This window comes from Neomonachus schauinslandi, chromosome 3 (assembly GCF_002201575.2).
Source record: "Neomonachus schauinslandi chromosome 3, ASM220157v2, whole genome shotgun sequence".
Taxonomy (NCBI): domain Eukaryota; kingdom Metazoa; phylum Chordata; class Mammalia; order Carnivora; family Phocidae; genus Neomonachus; species Neomonachus schauinslandi.
In genome coordinates, this window is record NC_058405.1 from 160,533,042 (window position 1) to 160,553,976 (window position 20,935).

At 39.7% G+C, this 20,935-nt stretch overlaps 1 protein-coding gene across 1 annotated transcript in view; it reads left to right on the top strand.

The window, feature by feature from the left end:
• Positions 1–674: 674 nt before the first annotated feature.
• Positions 675–20,935, top strand: part of FAM117B (family with sequence similarity 117 member B) — a 72,246-nt gene continuing 51,985 nt past the window's right edge. Inside the window, exon 1 of the mRNA XM_021703119.1 lies at positions 675–1,278. Coding sequence (XP_021558794.1) covers positions 675–1,278 — 604 coding nt within the window. The remainder of the gene's footprint in view (positions 1,279–20,935) is intronic.

A 20,935-nucleotide genomic window follows, 5' to 3' on the forward strand; every position in this document is an offset into this window, starting at 1 on the left:
TAGGACAGAACAAAAAGAGATGAACTTACACATCCTCTGCGCGTTAAAACTGAGGTAAGGAAGTGAGTTATGGGGAAAAGACTTGAGACATCCTTGGGGACCGCTCTCGTTCAGGACATTTCCTTTCGCAACATTCCAGAGTCTGAGTCCCCAGGGCTCCCCACAGTGGGAAGGGAAAGACGCACGTACGCGTACATTCACGTGTACACACACAGACACACGCGCGCGCGCACACATTACACATACACACGGCCTGTTTCCTCCGCTCCCCCTTCCCCGGGGGGCGGGGTCTCTTTCTCTTTAAAGAGCAGACGGTCTCCGCGCAAACCCAGGCTCTCTAAGGCCCCGGGGGCCCGGGACCCGAGCTGCTAGCAGCCAATGGACGCGGTGGAGCGGCTCGAGCGCGGCTGACGCTACACCAATGGGCGTTCGCGGGGGGGCGGGGGCAGCGGAGGAGACACTATTGTTGATGAGGAGGAGCGGCGGCGGCGGCGGCGGCGGCGGCTGCACCACCTCGTTGCTGCCGGCCGCGGCCCGGGCGCCCCTTGCTCCCCGGATTCCGGCTTCGTCACCCCGTCGCAGGGACCTTCCCTTCGGCCTCGAGAATCCAACCCCTGCAACCCAACAACAACAACCCCCCCCCGTCTCGCCCAGTCACCGGGGAGGGGGGGACCATGTCCCAGCGGGTGAGGCGCAATGGGTCCCCCACGCCGGCCGGCTCCCTCGGGGGCGGTGCGGTCGCCACGGCCGGGGGAGCCGGGAGCCGCCTGCAACCCATGAGGGCGACGGTTCCGTTCCAGCTGAAGCAGCAGCAGCAACATGGCAGCCCCACGCGGAGCAACGGCGGCGGCGGCGGCAACAACGGCGGCTGCTGTGGTGGCGCCTCAGGCCCCTCAGGCGGCGGCGGCGGCGGCGGCGGCGGCGGGGGCCCGCGCACCGCCTCGCGCAGCACGAGCCCCACGCGCGGCGGCGGGAGTGCGGCCGCGCGCACCAGCCCCACTGTGGCCACGCAGACGGGCGCGTCCGCGACGTCCACGCGAGGCACCAGCCCCACGCGCGGCGCCGCGCCCGGGGCTCGCGGGAGCCCCCCGCGGCCACAGCCCCCGCCGCCGCTGCTGGGCACCGTGTCGTCGCCTTGCTCGTCGCCCACCCACCTGTGGACTGGCGAGGTGAGCGCGGCCCCACCCCCAGCCCGCGTCCGGCACCGGAGAAGGTCCCCGGAGCAGAGCCGTAGTTCCCCGGAGAGGAGGAGCCCAAGCGCCCCGGTTTGCAAAGCAGGTACGTGCTGGGGACTGCGCAGCGAGGGGAAGGCGGCGGGAAGGGGTCCCGGGCGCGCGCTGCTTTCGCGCGGGGACTGCGGCGCTACCGCGGAGCGGGGCGGCCGGGGGCGGGGCTGGGGCGGGGCCGGGGCGGGGCTCGGGTGGTGCGGAGCCGCCTTCCCGGGGCGAGCCCCGCGCCTTCTCCACCGCTCCGTTTGTCTCGTTCATTGCTCTGCCGACCTTGCGCGGGTCCCGTGTAGTGCAGGTGCAGCCGCTAACCTTGTAGTTGGGCTGAGACTTGTTAATGATAAACCTGGGATTCTGGCCGCCGACCGGTTACTGCTTACCCTCCCTTGGGGGTGAGGCTAGGCGTGGTTTGTCACTTTAAGTGACATGGTTAATGTTAATATAGCACATGTCTGCTGCTAAGTATTTCTCTTTCGCAAAACAGTTTCACATTGTAAAGATCGAATTCATTAGCATACAGATTTGGATCCCTGAAGAGACGTGAGGCTGGGAGCGTGTTAGCATTTCCTAAGACTTGATAAGTGGGTAGCAAGAAAGAAGTTAAGGAAGATGCCTTTGGAAGGTTTATGGGCTTTATCTTAGAGTCTGGGTGTCTCTCTGAAATACTGATAGTGAGGGCGCCTGGGTGGCTCAGTCATTAAGCGTCTGCCTTCCGCTCAGGTTGGGATAGAGCCCCGCATCGGGCTCCCTGATCGACGGGAGACCTGCTTCTCCCTCTCCCAATTCCCCCTACTTGTGTTCCCTCTCTCGCTGTGTCGCTTTCTGTCAAAAAAATAAATAAAATCTTTTTAAAAAATGAAATACTGATATTGTATAGATGTAAAACGATTTGTTTTATTAAAAAAACAAATCCACCGATTGTCTCCTTGTTATTATTTTAGGGACCAAAAAAACCCTGTTGTTTTTCTATGTACTTGGGAGCTTTCTTGGTTCTGAATGGAGCTGTTGGGTTCCACTGGAGTCATTCATAAAGTAACTCAAAAAGACATTCAAATTGTGAAAGTGGAGAGAGAAGATTTGTCATCTGATTGCCTTCGTTTTAGAATCTACTGAAAAAAAAAAAAAAGAAATGGGTGGTTTTTAGTTTATGCAGTAATACTACAGACATATACCTTTGTTTTTCCCTTGTCTAGAGAATTTCTTTAGAGTCTTTCAGTCAGAATTACTGGAAATTTCAGGAAACTTAGTACAGTACTTCTCAACCAAATAAAAGAGATTGTTAAGTGATTTCAAGGGTCCCTTCAGAAACGCAGGGAGCAGGATGAATCTTTCTTACTATTTATTTTATCAAAGATTTTAGACAATGGATACGTTTTTTACAGAGATTGCCCTGGAAAATGATCAATAGTGTTTTCTAATCAGAAAAAGAATACTGTTTTAAACCCTTTGAAAATGCAATGTTTTTTTAACTTCTATTGTTAAAAGTACTAGAATCCTCCTCCCCCTCAAATAATAGTTATCACTTTACTGAGTTCCTGCTGTATGTTTGGTGATTTACCTACAAGATCTCATTTTAACTCTCATGGTAGGTTTTAGAGAGGTTAAGTAACAAGTGGTAAAATTGATATTTGAATTCTCCTGGGTGGTACTCCAAAACCATGTCTTTTATATTAAGAAGGTAGCTTCATGGTATGTAAGATAGAACCTGGATATATATAACATAGCAAAATTACACGTGCTTAGGTTTTGAAGCGACTCTTAGATGTATGTGGTGAACATAATTACTTCAACTTGCCTTCAGCCTTCGGGAGCCCGCATAGTGTGGAAGGGGGAGGAGGAGGTGGTGACCCCAGTCTGATAACAGAATGTGGCTACCCTCTCAACTGTGTGCCCCTTAAAGCAGAGCAGCAACCTGAGGAGAGCATGGTTAAATTAAGTATTGGCAAAGAGTGGAGGAAGGTGTTGTTTTCTTCTGCTCTTTAGGACTCTATTTTCTGGGATCTCCGTCTCCTCATGTGCCCACTCTTCATGTTTCCCAAAGCTCCCCTCTCTCAGATCTGTCATTCCATTCATGCTGTAAAATTAACCCTTCTTAAAAGCTTCCCCCGTGTCTCCCCACCAAAAACAAAAAACAAAAACCCAGAAAATAAAAACTTTCCTCTAGTGCAGCACGCTCAACTAGATGTGAAAGGAATAGTGCCCGTCATTAAGTTACACTGAAGTGGATGTCTGATAGCTTCCTTCCTAAGAATGTCTTGTTTCACTCTAGTAGCAGAGTAGGAGTTTCAGATTTCAGATTTCAAGTCTTCATAACACAAACAAGATAATTTGCTGTTTTCTTCAGACTAAATCTGGAAGGAGAGAAGAGGGGGAAAAGGAGAATCTTTTTAATCACTGGTACTCCCATTTTGATTAAAGGAAAATTATCACCAGTTTCCAGCCTCAGTGAAATGTAGAAATCTTTACTGGTAGAGAGGAAGGGTCTGTAGTTCTGTAAACCTCATATGACTCAAATTCCAGGGACTATCTAGATAAGGCTGCCAACTTCAGGGTGTCTGTTAATTGAACTGGATGCCCTAACCTTTGTTAGGCCTGAATGCCTCTGAGTTTGAGGTCTCAGAATCTTTAGAGGGGCATCCCTATTCTGCCGCATCCCTATCCAGTTGCTTTATTCCCCCAGGGTTAAAGATAACCATTTGTTAATCCAGAACTTCCTTCTCTTGACTACTATAAAGTCATCCAAGCACCTATCCCTGACATATTTTAAACTTCTCACCTTCAGTGCCTGCCATCTCCATGGCAAACTGGTTTGCCATTAGGAACTGCGAAATGCTTAGAGAAGGTAACTAGGCAACAGTGTTAACTGTAGATAAAATGGGGAAGAAGGTGAAGTTTGTTTTGTGCTTTCCCTCCTTTTGTCTTAATAAAATGTCAAATAGGCATATTACAAATGGAGAGGTGGCATATTAGCATATAGGCTTTGGATAGACAGTCTGGGTTTAATATCTGTTTTCCACCACCTAGGAGCCATGTGCTTTGGGAATGTGAATAACTTTCTAACCCTTAACTTTCTTATCTGTAAAATAGGTGATGATGATGATGATGATATCTGCTTCATATGGTGGTAAGGATTAAATGAAAGGAAATTTAAAAATACTCAGCACAGTACCTCAGTATAAAAGTTACATATTGTGTATCATATTAGTTTTGCTTCTAGTTTTAGTGGATGTAACATAAATTGCCAGTGTAGGCTTAGTTTTCATGGTTGTATGAAATTTCAAGTTGGAGAGAACATTGTTTTTGAGCATCCAGAACTGTAGCTCAAGTGTGGTCTGTGGTTCATCAGAATTACTTAGGGTCCTTGCTAAAAATGTAGACTTTGAAAGTCCCCCACCACACCCCCCTGTGATTTTGCTGTGCTCCAGTTTGAAAAGCAGGCACTAGAAACACCAAAGAAAAATAGTTTGAAAACTCATTACGGGGGCGCCTGGGTGGCTCATTTGGTTAAGCGTCCCACTCTTGGTTTCAGCTCAGGTCATGATCTCAGGGTTGTGAGATTGAGCCCCATGTTGGGCTCTGCACTGGGCGTGGAGCTTGCTTAAGATTCTCTCTCTCCCTTTCCCTCTGCTCTTCTCCCCCCACTCTAAAAAAAAGGGAGAGGATACTAGTAGTGTTTACAGTAGAGGATTATTAGAAGGATAAAATCCTTTTAATCTCTGTGTAGCTATAGAAATCTCCCAGTATTAGCTATTTTCATATCTTTATCATCCTCATCATCCAAGGGTTTAGACATTTGGGGTAATTTGTAGTGGTAGTAGTACTTACATTCTTAAGATGTGTAGCATTTATAGTTACTTAGGAGGAGTAGAACATGAATTTGAGATGGGAGAGACTAAGGCATCGAGCATGTGAGTTTAGGTGCTATGGAAGTGGAAATGGCAAGGATAAAAGAGAGTGAGGAGAGTGTGGTAACCTTTTGGACATAGGGATTGAGAAAGAGGCAGTTCAGGATAATTGGTTGGTTGGTGGTACTAATTTTGAAAAGTAACACACGAGGGAATGCAAGCTTGTGAAAAGAAAGTGAATGAAGTTTTAGACATGTTTAGTTTGTGCTCTCAGGAAATCCAGGCAATTTCTTAGACTGTGGCAAATACAGTTTTTAGAACTCAGGGGTGCAGTTTGAATTATGGGGAAAAAAATTGGGACTCATTGATTTCAGTTCAGTAAACATTCACTTAACATGTACTTCATGCTAGGCATTTGCATGTGGACAATGCTTGAAATGATCAGAATGGATAAGATGATGGGGAGAATCCTGAGGATAGAACTCCGGGAGAAAACAAGCATTTTAAGGGTTGAAAGTTAAAAGCCAGTGAAGGAGCCTGACAAAGGAAGGAGAAATGGTAGAATAGTGTTGAGAAAGCCAGAAGAAAGGTTAGATTTCAAGGAGGGGATGATAAAGATTTTCAAATTCTGTGAAGAGAATAAGTAGGGTGACCCTGGAAAATAGGCTTTTGAATTTGGCATTTCCGCCAGTTGATGATTGTTGAGAGAGAGTAGTTTGTGGGGGACAGAAATTGGATTAAAGTGGTAGGTGAGGGTTATTAAGTAAGGGTAATGATTAGAAATTACTCTCAAGGAGTACAAATTACTCTTATGTCACTGAAAGGAAGGAAAGTGATGAAACAGGATGAAAAGTTGAGCTAAGGTTCATTTGTTTGTGTATAGGATAGGGAAAACTTAAGCATGTTTTTAAGGTCTGGGGAAAGGATTCAGAGGAGAATGAGACTGCAAGTGTAAGAGAAGATGAAAATAGTAGATGGAGCAAGGTCATGGAAAATGTGAGCGGCAGTGGGATCCAGCACGTGGAGAGTCTGGAAATCTCAGAAATGACTAAGGACACTTCTTTCTCTGAGGATGAGAAGGTGGTAAGGGTGGGTTAAAATGTCAGATAACTTAGCCAGAGAAGGGAAGGAAGTTGAGAAAGTCAGCTACTCCCATGTCCAAATTCCTTGAAGAAAAAAAGAGCATATTTGTCCTAATACTATATTTTTAAATTTAAATTTTATTTTTATCAAAATACATTTATGTAATTAAAAATACCAAATAGCACGGGGGCGCCTGGCTGGCTCAGTCGGTAGAGCATGTGACTTTTGATCTTGGGGTTATAAGTTCAAGCCCCGTGTAGGGTGTAGAGATTACTTAAAAAATATATATAAAAAAAATCAAATAACACTGAACTTATAATCAAATAAAATGTTTTCCCGAAACATCTCTCTCTACTCCTACTTCCTGCCCCTAGACACGGTCCCTTTCAACTCTTAGTACTCTTTGTTTCTGGGGAAATTTTTTCTGTCATTTCTCCTTTCTGTTGTCATGTCTTTTTGGAACCCCTGCTATGTGGGACCTCTTGAATTGAACTAATACTTTTCTTATTTCTGTCCTAGTTTATCTTTTTGTTCTTCTTTCTAGCGGCTTTATTTTATCTTCTGTCCTTTCAGTTGATTTTTAAATCTTGGTCATATTTTCGTTTTTCAAGAGAACTTACGTTGCTGTCTGATTGTCAGGGTCTTCTGAAAATATTTATAAAAGGTGTAAATACCCTCAAAGTTGTTTTTTTGCCCTTTGCATTATCTTCAGAGCTCTTTTTGTCTTGAGCTTTGTCATGTTGAAAAGTGTCATTAGTTTTCTATTACTATTCAAATAAGACCTGGAAATGCTGACTAGATGTTCTGTCTGGCTAGGTCAGGATGGTGGACTGGAGGATCTTAGAATGATGACGAAAGGACTCTCTAATGTAGGGTTTTTTTTTTCCTGCCAGGTTTCCCAGGGAAGAGTTCTACAGTATCATGCCGGAGGATATGTCTGGTGTCTTTAAGTCCAGAGCCTGCCAAGTTAATCTCTCCAAAGCAGTTTTTCCCAGTCTTTTTGCTCTGGAGATAATTTTTGTTTCTCAAGGAACTCCTGCTTTCATGATCACTAAGCTGAGATATAAATGGTAAATGCTCTTCTGAGTACAGACTGATTTCTCTGTGGATCTATTTGACCCATGTATTATAATTTTATTCATTCTGTGTAATTTTCCCTCTTCCTCTTCTTGGGGAAAAACAGTTTCGTTCACATTTCTTGAAATCAATCTTCCTTCCTCTTTCTTTTTCTCTTTCTTCATTCCTTCCTTTCTTTACTCCCCTCTCCCCTCCTCTTTCCTCCCCTTCCTCTCTTTTTTTTTTTTAAGATTTTTATTTATTTATTTATTTATTTATTTATTTATTTATTTATTTATTTTTAAGATTTTATTTATTTATTCATGAGAGACAGAGAGAGAGGCAGAGGGAGAAGTAGGCTCCAAGGAGCAGGGAGCCCGATGCGGGACTCGATCCCAGGACCCTGAGATCATGACCTGAGCAGAAGGCAGACGCTTAACCATCTGAGCCACCCAGGCGCCCTTATTTATTTATTTGACAGAGACACAGCGAGAGAGGGAACACAAGCAGGGGGAGTGGGAGAGGGGAGAAGCAGGCTCCCCACAGAGCAGGGAGCCCGATCCGGGGCTCGATCCCAGGACCCTGGGATCATGACCCTGAGCCGAAGGCAGACGCTTAATGACTATGCCACCCAGGCGCACCTCCCCCCCCCTTTCCACTTCATGGCCAACATGGGGCTCAAACTCATGACCCAAAAATCAAGAGTTGCATGATTCACTGACTGAGCCAGCCAAGCGCCCCAATCTCTTTCCCTTTCATAGATTTTTAAAATTCCTAAGACAACCACAGTACATTTTGCTTAGATAATGCCTAAGACAACCACAGTACATTTTGCTTAGATAATTGGCCTAAACCAAATGAGATTTAATTTTTCTAAAGGTAGACTCAGTAGATTTAATTTAAATAAAGTTAGTAAAGTTAGTTTTTACAATATGAAAATTTATTGACAAAATTGTATAATAAAGCTATGGAAACCATAAGCTAAGATAATATGAAAAAAATTTAGCCTGAGACACAATTTGTATAAGAGTTTGAAAGAATTCTTTCTGAGTAACATGATCTGTCTCAAATATAAGTTATGCAGAATCGTACACATCTGTTGGTTCCTTGATCTCTTTTATAGACTTACACATAAAAAGTGATGTTTCAAAAATAAAAAAATTTATCTCCTTAAGGCAATACATGTACAGTTTTGCTATCCAAATACTCAATTCTGGGTTGAACTTGAAATGAGCACACCCACATTTCATTTTCAAATGAAATGAAACATTTCTTTCCCTGCTCTTGATGCTTGTTAAACAAGAAAAAGTTTGTTTATTCATATAAGAAGTTGAAAATGCAGCAAATTATTCATTGCTTTCCTGTGAATGGCAAGACACTTCTTTGCACAGAAATCTAGAACTTCTATTGGACAGTACAGAAAATCTTGGGTTGAGTTTATAATCAGATTGCAGCTAATTTATCACTTAATATATTTGCTTTCAAAACTTGGTTGAAACATCTTTTCTGCTGTTGTCTTTTTTCCTGTCTGTTGTCCTTGTGGGTTATACCTTTCTATTTCTTCAGTCTTATAGTAATAGAACAGCTTTCTGTTAAAGGCTTGCATACAGTGGAGGTGAAATTACCTATAGTTTATTCCAGAAAGACTACATGAAATTTTTAGTTGACCATTCTTCTTTATGAGTTAGTGTTAAATTCTTTTGGAAGTAAACTTAAATCTTTTTTTGGAGTTCTTGCTCTTAAAGGGCTGATTTTGTAGTTGTATGTTCTAGTCTACCTACCAGCATGTATTCCTCCCCTCTCCTTTCCTTTCTTTCTCTGTAGATAATATATACACGTGATAAAAAAAAAATTATAAATGGTAAAAGAAAATACAGTAAGTCTTCTCCATACTTGTCTTTAAGTTCATTATTCTCAGAGAAAATTCATTTAGCTGTTTCCCTTCTATTATTCCAGAGTTATTCTATGGCATATACAAATATGTATATATGTGACTATGCTTACAAGTTTATTTACCACTCATTTCATCAGGCTTTTTTTGAACATTTTGATCATTTCCAATCTTTTGCTGTTCAGTGGTATATTATGTTGAATATTCTTGTTTATACTTCTTTGTGTACTTATGAGTTTATCTGTAGGATGAGTTCTTAGAAATGAAATTTCTTGGACAGAGATACACATTTTTCTTTCTGTTGTCAAATATATTTCAGGACTTGGTATCAGTTCATACTTGAGTTCCAGGAGCCTATGTTTTTTTCCGCTATCTTCCTTTGGATTGCTATTTTTTATAATGATTCCATTTTATCTCCACCATTAGTTATTAGTTATATCTCGTTTTAATATGCTTAGTGGTTGCTTGAGCAGCGCTGTCCAAGAGAACTTCCTGCAGTGATGGCTATGTTCTGTATCTGTGTTGTCTAATAATTCATGTTATAATCTTCTATTAATATACTTCCATTTCCTGCCTCCCATCCTTTGTGCTTTCATTGTCAAATATTTTGCTTCTCTGTTATAAATCCTACAATACATTGTTACTGTTTTTACTTTAGATGATTATCTTTGTAAGAAATTAAAAATAAGAAAAAATCTTTTTACTCAATTTTTACTGTCTTCAGCACTCTCAAGTTGTGTGAAATAGAGTGGTTGTAGTGTGAATGAAAAAGGACTTATTTGAGAAGCAAATAATTGATAGGACTTGTTAACTGATTACATTTGAGGGATGAAGGAAATGAGAGAGCATAGTGATGGCTGAATATTTTTGACCTAGTCGGGTGATTAAGTTAACAATGTTGTTAATGACAACTGGTTTCATAAATGCTACTATATTCTGTATGCATACAGAGTAGACCATACACTTTTGGAGCATGGTGCACTAACATTTTTAATAATAACATGGACATTTTGGAAGATAAAGAAAAAAAAGTTTTTTTACACTTACCCTTCTAATTTAGCATTCCTAAAAATTGTTATTTTACTTGGTGTTATACTGGGATTTACTGAGCTCTAGTAGTTTCTGGAAAACCATTTCACATCATTTATGTTTTCCTATTGTGCATGTACTGATATTTCTAAAGATAAGGATGAGTGATGTCTCTTTATATTATTTTAGAACTTAAGTTCACCTTGCAGAGCAGCTTATAAGGTATTAAGATGACATCCCTGGCCTTAATGGACTTTAGAATTAAAGAGAGAGGCAATATTGAATGTTGCAATATTCAAGGGTTAATAATAAAAACAAGAAAATATATAACGTTACTAAGAAGAGTAGTATTTAATGGCAAAAGTCTGATAATGGCCATATGGGACTCTCTCGTGAGTCAGTGCTTTATGTGTAGACATGGATTGCTAGGTGATTTCTAGGTAGACATTCTTCACTTCTCTAGAAAGCAGTTGCATTAATGATATCCCTAAGAATTCTTGGAATGTCTGCTTCTGGAAATTGATTTAGTGTCAGAATGCACCTGATCTACTTCAGAAATGTTATGTTTCTTGTATAGGAAAGGCTTAGAACCCATATCTTTGGACAGTCTCCCTGCCAATTAATTTTTTTTTAAATATCGTGTGGCCTACCCATTGCTTCTGTTACAATTAATCTGTTCCTTTCTCGAAACCTTCAACTGGGGGGAATTGGGGTAGGGAGAACTTGCCAGATTTAAATGAGACCCAGTAAAAAGTTTGTTCAAATGAGTGAATGGATGGATTCCTATCTTTAAAAAATATTTGTAAAGACCCATGCCCCATCCTCTATTTGTTTTTTGTCTATTTTTTCCTATTTGGAAGCCTTGGTACACCAGATTTTGCCTGGGTTGAGTACTATTTTTTTGTCTTATAAATGAACTTCTTGTATGAAGATTACATTGCTAGCTCACTATTGAGTATAGTATCTTCAAAAATCCTTGGAGTCCTCCTGTTGGAAATTCCTTTAATACTGGAAAGTTGCATATTTCTAGTAACAGATCATTAGATTATTCTGGTCCATCTACACTTAACTGATATTTTTTAAATTGATAGTATACTTTTAATTGCTAACTGGATTTAAAGCTAAGTATAGTAAGAGATTGTGGAACAGTTTCCCCCTTTGTAAAGCTTTTAAAAATGTAATTTTTTTATTATGTTAATCACCATACATTACATCATTAGTTTTTGAGGTAGCGTTCCATGATTCATTGTTTGCGCATAACACCCAGTGCTCCATGCAGAACATGCCCTCTTTAATACCCATCACCAGGCTAACCCATCCTCCCACCCCCCTCCCCTCCAGAACCCTCAGTTTGTTTTTCAGAGTCCATCGTCTCTCATGGTTCATCTCCCCCTCCGATTCCCCCCCTTCATTCTTCTCCTCCTGCTATTTTCTTCTTCTTCTTCTTTTTTTTTAACATATAATGTATTATTTGTTTCAGAGGTACAGATCTGTGATTCAACAGTCTTGCACACTTCACAGCGCTCACCATAGCACATACCCTCCCCACTGTCTATCATCCAGCCACCCCTTCTCTCCCACCCCCCACCACTCTAGCAACCCTCAGTTTGTTTCCTGAGATTGAGAATTCCTCCTATCAGTGAGGACATAAAAAATATGGAATGCTTCACATAAGAATGTAATGTTAAGCTTTTTCTTTTCTTTCTTTCTTTTTTTTTTTAAGAGAGAGTGCGTGGGGTGTGAAGGGCGGAGGGAGAGGGAAAGAGAATCCTAAGTAGGCTCCATGTCCAGCACAGAGCCTGATGCAGGGCTTGATCTCACAACACTGAGTTCATGACCTGACCCGAAGTCAGGAGTTGTACACTTAACTGACTGAGCCACCCAGGCACCCCATGTAATGTTAAGCTTTTATTTATTTTATTTTTTTAAAGATTTTATTTATTTATCTGACAGAGAGAGACACAGCGAGAGAGGGAACACAAGCAGGGGGAGTGGGAGAGGGAGAAGCAGGCTTTCCGCTGAGCAGAGAGCCCGATGTGGGGCTCGATCCCAGGACCCAGGGATCATGACCTGAGCCGAAGGCAGACGCTTAATGACTGAGCCACCCAGGAGCCCCCAGTGTTAAGCTTTTAAAGTAAAGCTAAAAACCTCTAAAGATGTCAGACTTGTACCATTTAAAAAAATATGTGTGAGGCGACATTTATTTTAATGAGTCTGAACCTTCAAATAAGAGGTAAGAAAGTATAATATGATATGCTATTTGTATATAAGGTATTGTATATAAGATTGAAATCTCTACCAAGTTTATAAATTTTGGCTTTGTAGTGGACATTTGTTTCTGTTTTCCTCCTTATAAATTACTTTAATAAAAATCTTTGTAAATTTATGTATTTGGGGGCTAGTATGAGTATACATTTATATGTATCCTCTTTAGAAGAAAGTCCCAGGATTGAGATTATTGAGTGAAGTTTTAAATAATGTGATGTTTTTTAGCATTGTTTTCCAAAAAAGGATTGAATCACTTTACCCTGTCAACAGAAAGGACTGTATCTTCCTGTTGCTGTGAAGCCTTGTCAGAATTAGACTTCATGCCTTTTCTTTAGTTTACCAATTCATTGTGTAAAATAGCATACATCATAGTTTTCATTTGTATTTCCTTACATATTTCCTGTGGTCATAGTGAGTATTTGAATATTTTAATCATCCTCATATAGTAGCTACTTAATACCATTTAATAAGAAATAATACTGTTACTAATAACAGGGTTGAATATTCTTTTAAAATGCTTATTCAGTGTTTGTGTGGAGTCTTTTAACTCTATTGACTGACCCTTTATTCATTGAAGATGTAACTAACATTTTTAGCTACTCCTGTTTTTATTTTAATTTTTTTAAAAAGGTTTTATTTGCAAGAGCAAGAGAGAGAGAGAGATTGAGAGAATGAGTGGGGGCAGAGGCAGAGGGAGAAGCAGACTCCCCATGGAGCAGGGAGCCTGACAGGGACTTGATCCCAGGACTCTGGGATCGTGACGTGAGCCGAAGGCAGACGCTTAACCGACTGAGCCACCCAGGTGCCTGCTATTCCTGTTTTTAAAAGGCTTGCCTCATTGGCAGGTGTGTGGGTTATCAGGTTTATTGAGGTATAATTTACATACACTAAAATTCATCTTTTTAAATATACTGCTGTGTGAATTTTGATAAATAACACAGTTGTGTAACCACAACTGTGATCAATGTATAGAATATGTTTTTTTAAATTTTTTATTGTTATGTTAATCACCAAACATTACATCATTAGTTTTTGATGTAGTGTTCCATGATTCATTGTTTGTGCACAATACCCAGTGCTCCATGCAGAATGTGCCCTCCTCAATACCCATCACCAAGCTAACCCATCCTCCCACCCCCCTCCCTTCTAGAACCCTCAGTTTGTTTTTCAGAGTCCATCGTCTCTCATGGTTCGTGTCCCCCTCTGATTTCCCCCCCCTTCATTCTTCCCCTCCTGCTATCTTTTTTTTTTTCTTAACATATATTGCATTATTTGTTTCAGAGGTACAGATCTGTGATTCAACAGTCTTACACAATTCACAGCACTCACCATAGCACATACCGTCCCCAATGTCTGTCACTCAGCCACCCCATCGCATGTATAGAATATTTCTTTTTTTTTTTTTTTTAAAGATTTTATTTATTTATTTGACAGAGAGAGACACAGCGAGAGCAGGAACACAAGCAGGGGGAGTGGGAGAGGGAGAAGCAGGCTCTCCGCTGAGCAGGGAGCCCGATGCGGGGCTCGACCCCAGGACCCCGAGATCATGACCTGAGCTGAAGGCAGACGCTTAACGACTGAGCCACCCAGGTGCCCCTAAAATATTTCTATTGCCCATAAATGTTTCTCATGCCTGTTTAAGCCAAAAGCCCCTCCTTTTACCTCTAGGCCACAGCAACCACTGATTTGTTTTTGGTTGCTGTAGTGTTACGTTTTTCAGAACATCATATAAATGAGTTACACACTTTGTTTCTTGAGTCTGGCTTCATTTACTTAGCATAATGCATTTGAGATTCATTAATGTGGGGCGCCTGAGTGGCTCAGTTGGTTGAGGGTCTGACTCTTGATTTCGGCTCAGGTCATGATCCTCAGGGTTGTGAGATCAGGCCCTGCATTGGGCCCCGCTTTGGGCTCTGCACTTAGCAGAGTCTGCTTCTCTCCCTCTCCCTCTGTCCCTCCCTGCGCTGTCTCTCTCTCTCTCTCAAATAAATCTTAAAAAAAAAAAAATTCATTTATGTTACTGCATGTATCAGTAGTTCATTCCTTTTTATATCTGAGTAGTATTCCATTATATAAATGTACCCCAGTTTGTTTATTCGTTCACCAGTTGAAGGATATTTGGGGGTTTTCATTCCTGATATTAGAAATTTGTGCCTTCTCGCTCTTTTTTTTTTTTTTTTTTATAGTCAGTCTTAGGTTTATCATTTTTGTAGATCTTGTCAAAGAACCAGGTTTTGGGGGGTGCCTGGGTGGCTCAGTTGGTTGAGCGACTGCCTTCGGCTCAGGTCATGATCCTGGAGTCCCGGGATCGAGTCCTGCATCGGGCTCCCTGCTTCTCCCTCTGACCCTCCTCCCTCTCATGCTCTCTGTCTCTCATTCTCTCTGTCTCAAATAAATAAATAAAATCTTTAAAAAAAAAAAAAACACCAGGTTTTGGTTTCATTTACATTGTTATTATTTCTGTTCATTGATTTCTGTTCCTGTCTTTATTATTTTCTTTGTTCTACTTGCTTTGGGTTGAATTTGCTCTTTTTCTAGTTGCTTCTCTGATGGAAGCTTAAATTACTGATATTTGACCTTCTTTTCTAATAGGAGCATTTAATGCTGTACATTTTTCTCTGAGCAGTTTAGCTGCATCCCACAAAATTTGATTTTAAAAAAATTTATTTTTATTTTTTTTTAGTACTTTGTGAAACAACACTGTTGTAGAAAGCATCTATCAACTAACATCGTCTTTCATGAAGATAGAAGTGTTATCAAATGTATGTGTGGAAGCATAAGGAAAGTGCTATATTCTTAACTCTGCACCAACACTGTGTAGAAAGCATCTTTTTAAAAAAATTTTTAATTTTATTTAATTTTTAAATTAAATTTTAAAGTATAACATACTGTGAAAGTTTGATGTTTTGTATTTTCATTTTAATTAAGTTCAAAACATTTTCTAGTTTCCCTGAGACTTCTTTTTTGGCTCATGAGTTTATTTATAAAAATTTTGTTTGAGGGTTTTCTAGATTGCTTTCTTTTGTTGATTTTTAGTTTGATTCTATGTCAGAGAACATACTTTCTATAATTTCATTTCTTCTGAATATTTTAAGGTTTGTATTTATGTCCCTGGATATGATCTGCCTTGACAAATGTTTCATCTACCTTGACAGATGTGCCCATGTGTATTGTGCTCTTGTTGAGTGGAATGTCCTATAAATTTAAATTAGGTAAAATTGATTGATAGTTTTCAGCTCTTCTATATTCTTTGCAGATTTTCGGGCTACTTGTTTTATCATTTCCTGAGAAGTTGAATTCTCCAAATATAATAGTAGATTTTTCTTCCATTTCTGTTTGCTTTGGCTTTGTGTATTTTGACATTTATTTTTTAATCTGCAGAAACATTTAGAATCCTTATGCCTTTTGGGATTGACTTTTTTCTTTATCTCTGGTAATTTTCTTTGTTCTGAAATCTACTTTGATTAATGTTTGTGTGTGGTCTATTTTTTCCATCCTTTCTATATTATTCTATATTTCCATCTTATCTGCATTGTATTTGGTGGGTTTGTCTTATAGACAGCATATAGTTGGGTCTTGGTTTTTTTGTTTGTTTGTTTAAGTAGCCTTTATGCCCAGTGTGGAACTTTAACTCATGACCCTAAGATCAAGGGTCACATGCTTTACTGACTGAGCCAGCCAGGGGCCCCAGGGTCTGGTGTTTTTTGTTTTTTGTTTTGTTTTGTTTTAATTTAGTCTGATGATCCCTGTTTTTTTAATGTGTTTAGATCATTTACATATAGTACAATTATTATGTTTGGTTATAGGTCTGTTTTATTATTTGCTCTCTGTTTTCCCTTCTGTTTTTGTGTCACCCTCTTACCTATCTTCCGTTGGATTAGTTGACTATTTTTTAGTAATCCATTTTAAGTTAAATATTGGCTTTTTGGCTATCTCTTTGTATAGATTTTTTGGGGATTACAATATAGATAACTAACTTTTTATATACTTTAAGTAAAAGTAGAAATTCTTTAATCAGTTGTGTCTCTTTAGACTCTTCCTTTTATGTTACAGTCATATATATTACATCTTCATATGTTGAAAGCCCTATACAGATCATATATATGATTGTGTGTATGTATCTGCACAATTTGCCCTTATAAAATTTGATATGATAGTAATGATTGTTTCAGAAGAAAACTCTTGATGATAAAGGTTCTAATTGATTAAAATTTGATATAGTCAAAGGCAGATTGGGTCTTTATTGTAAGCTCTATTGAAAACAGTTGAAATGGAAGAAAATTATTTTAGCAAAATATACATGAAGATTGGAAAAATAATTTTTGGTCTTCAATAAATTAATCAAAAACTAAGTTGACTCAATAGAGTTTGTGCTGGAAAATACTTTGTAAAAAACTTGTTACAAACACAAATATACATACATTCATAGCTTTGGGTGAGGATGTAGGGACAAAAGATTGAAGAGTTAGAGAAGCTCTAACTGGCACATCTTTTTTTTTTTTTTTTTTAATTGTATCTGAGTGTGTATGTATGTGCATTTAAATTCTGAAAAATGTCAGGCATTTTTACCTGCTAACCTGGTTTCCACTGATGGGATGGGGGAATACAGTACAGATAACTTTCACTTTCTACTTAAACAGTTCTGTTTTTTTAATACTTTGAAATAGAATGTTTCATTTCTGTAATAAAAGGTCTAATAAAATATCTATTTGGGGGCACCTGGGTCGCTCAGTTGGTTAAGCATCCGACTCTTGATTTCTGCTCAGGTCATGATCTCAGGCTCATGAGATCAAGCCCTGCGTGGGGCTCCGCACTGGGTGTGGAACCTGCTTAAGATTCTCTTTCCCTCTCCCCCCAACCTCCGTGCACAAATCTGCTCACTTCCTTTGTTTTTTAAAAAAATCTATTTGTATTTGTAGCAGTGATTTACAATGGAGTTAAATGTTAAAAAAAAAAAAAAAGATTAAAAATACAGCATTAGGGTCGCCTGGGTGGCTCGGTCGTTAATCTGCCTTCGGCTCAGGTCATGGTCCCAGGGTCCTGGGATTGAGCCCTGCATCAGGCTCCCTGCTCAGCGGGAAGCCTGCTCCTCACTCTCCCTCTCCCCCTCCCCCTGCTCGTGTTCCCTCTCTCACTGTGTCTCTCTCTGTCAAATAAATAAAATCTTTATTAAAAAAAAAAATACAGCATTAATGTTATTTCCACTTGCTCCAGGCCTCTATTTTGACTGTTTTGGTAAATTTTTCTCTTCGAGCTGGCTTAGAGAAAGCTTCTTCTATGTATGTGTTCTCTATTTTCGTAGAAGTGATGTTCTGTTCTTAAATCCACTGAAGAAAGTAATTACATTTAGAGGAACAGCTTTGTCATGGTGCCCTTGGTTGGTACTTCTTGAGACCAGTCTCAAGATGAACCTTAGCCATTGTCCCCACTATGACATTTAGGGGTCTAAGTTAAAGTAAATAACTTACATTGGATTATTCTAGTTGAAGAGGCATGCTGGCTGTGTTTATTTCTGCTAGATTTCCATCTTTAGAGGCCCTTGGGATAGTGGTGGGTGAGGATAGGTAGGGCAGTGGAATCTGGCATGTCTGAACCACAGAAAAGAGTAGTGGATGAGGTGATGGAATAATACAGAGGATGGTGGTAGAGTTAGAAGTAAAATCACTATCAAATCAGCATACATATGACTGGTCAAAATAACTAGGTTATAAAGATTTTATTGAGAGACACCTGTCACATCAATGGGCAGAACTACCCTACATGCATAAACTTAGTTTATCTAGAATATCTAAACATTTAGGAAATACAATTTTTAAAATATTCTGTTTTATATTTTTAAAGAGGGATTAGTAACTTCTCATTCGACATAAGGATTTATTTAAAAGAGGCATTATTTAGAGTGTAGTACAGGGCATTGGATTTGGGGTGCAGTTTTCTGTATAATAAAAGAGGAAAGGAAGTATGTTTGAATGTATGCCTCTTGGTTTTTTTTTTTTTTTTTTTTTAAGATTTTTTTTATTTATTTGACAGAGAGACACAGTGAGAGAGGGAACACAAGCAGGGGGAGTGGGAGAGGGAGAAGCAGGCTTCCCGCTGAGCAGGGAGCTGGATGCGGAGCTTGATCCCAGGACCCTGGGATCATGACCTGAGCCGAAGGCAGATGCTTAACGACTGAGCCACCCAGGCGCCCCGAATGTGTATGCCTCTTGTATTGGATGCTTGCCTCCAGAGTGGGCTGTATTTATTCCCATTTCATAAATGAGAATTCTTGGGCGCAAAGAGTTAAGTAATTTTGTATTTCAGAGAGTAACTAGATGTGGGATTTCGACTCCTATTTCATTTCGAGAACTGTTTTTTTTTCCCCAAAGATTTTATTTATTTGAGAGAGCAAGAGAGCGAGCATGAGCGGGGGAAGGGGGAAGGACAAGGGGAAAGGGAGAAGTGGGGCTCAGTTCCAGGACCCTGGGATCATGACCTGAGTTGAAAGCAGATACTTTCTGAGTATCTTAACGACTGAGCCACCCAGGCACCCCAAGGCCTGTGTTTTTAAATGTTGTCAATATTATGTAACGTAATTTAGCCGACATGGGATAATTATTACAAATAGATATCATAGTAGGCTGGATGGTTTGAAAGGACACAAAAATAAGGCATAGTGTATACCAGAAGTTCCTCCCTTCTTGCTTCTAGTTGGAGGAGTATCTAGTAGTGAGTGCCTCTAAGATTGTCTAATATAGGAGTAGTTTTAGGGGAAACAGAGAGAATAAATACACTGATAAATCAATGGATAGAGTGATCTGGAAAAATGGGTTGAACAGGTTGGAAAACAGGGCATTTCAAGTAGAATTATTTTTCAGTGTTTTAAAATCACATCAATATTTGGTAAACACATACTATAATAGAAATTTCAAAACAGACATGATTTCAAAAATAAAGCAGTGGTGATTCAAGGAGAAAAAATTGTAATTGAAAAAGAAAAGTATGTATTTTTTAACAGTTACGATGTCATATCTGTGTTTACTAGCCAACAGGTTTGTCAGTCCCACATAGTGTGGAAATCAGTGAGTTTTTTTACTTATGGAAATCTTTGTTTTTATTGCCAAAAGTGCAATAAAAAATACCAGCTTTGCAAAATAATCAGGAGAGGATGAAGTTTGCTTATTTTGGAAAGCAGGGGGAGGGGAGATGAACCAGAAGATACTTTCTGCCGAAATTATTCAGATTGTTTTTTTGAAAGTTGGTCTGTTAACTGAATCAAGCTTAAATTATAAAAACTATTCTTGGAGATATTTTGGCCAAGAGGGAACCATAACTAAGAGAAATGTTCCTCACATTGTTTCAAATGGAATTTTCAGGCATGTCATTGTGAAAGTATTTTCTTAAATCATCCTTCAGAAAAAACAGTAGATGACTGTTGCTTTTTTTCCTTTGGAATCCTTATCTTTCAGTGTTTTATTAGGTCAAAGATGAAGAAATGTTAAAAGTACCAATTTGCTTTATCCATTTTTTTTTTTTTTACTTTGTTTGCTTGAAATAGTATTTTTCTAGACTCTTGGTTGCAAATAACAACCCAACTTCTAAGTAGAATGGCATTAGCATTGATAAAATTCTGAATAACCAAGAACTTGGATAGATCTGTCCAAAAGGATGAAATGTTTTCAGGATACTTTGTAATAATTCCTTAATCTTTCATCTGTGTCTGTTAGCTTCACTCTGTTCTGTCTCAAATTAACAATTATTTATTGAGTATCTACCATATGCTAGACACAATTTTAGTTGCTGGAGAAACAACTAAATATGAAATAAATGAAATAAAACAGTAAGTTTGTATCCTCAAGGATCATACTTTCTAGTGTAGGAACTTTCTCTCCAGAGCTGGGAACAAGGCCACAGACCATTCCAGACTTGTATTTTCATCTGTAAGACCCATGAGACAATGTAGGCTTCTTCCCTACCAACTCCAGCTAAAAAAATTCCAGGGAAGCACTTAGGTTTTGTGCCCATTCCAGAACCAGTTACTGTACCCAAAAGGATGAGGTATTATTTGTAACCAAGTCTGGGTCATTTATACATGCTGTTCAGAGACAAGAGTCTGTTACCAAAAGGAGGAGAGGGGTGGGGAGAGAGTATATACTAGGCAGGCAGATGGTAGCTCTTCCCTGATGTTTACATTTTGAAGTTTGAGTCCTTGTATTCAGTGTTTCAAATAAACTTAACAAATATGCCAGTACTTTACTAGTTTTGAAAGCTTGAAAGTGTTGGTTTTCTCCTAGTTTCTAAATCAAGGGTAATTGCAGTCTTCAGTTTGATGCCCAAAGAGCCAGACAAATAATTTAATGATTCAGTGTATTGTTTCCCACATTAGTTGCCATATTTGACAGGAAGGTTGTAGTCTTGTAGAGTACAAAGACATAATTTTAGAAGTTAATGTTACATGGTGTTCTAGTTTGGGTTCCCAGGCGCCTCAAGATTTCATTAATTTTAATGGTGGTCTCTAAGACCTGTAAATTGCATTTTTCTCCCTTAATTGTATGTTG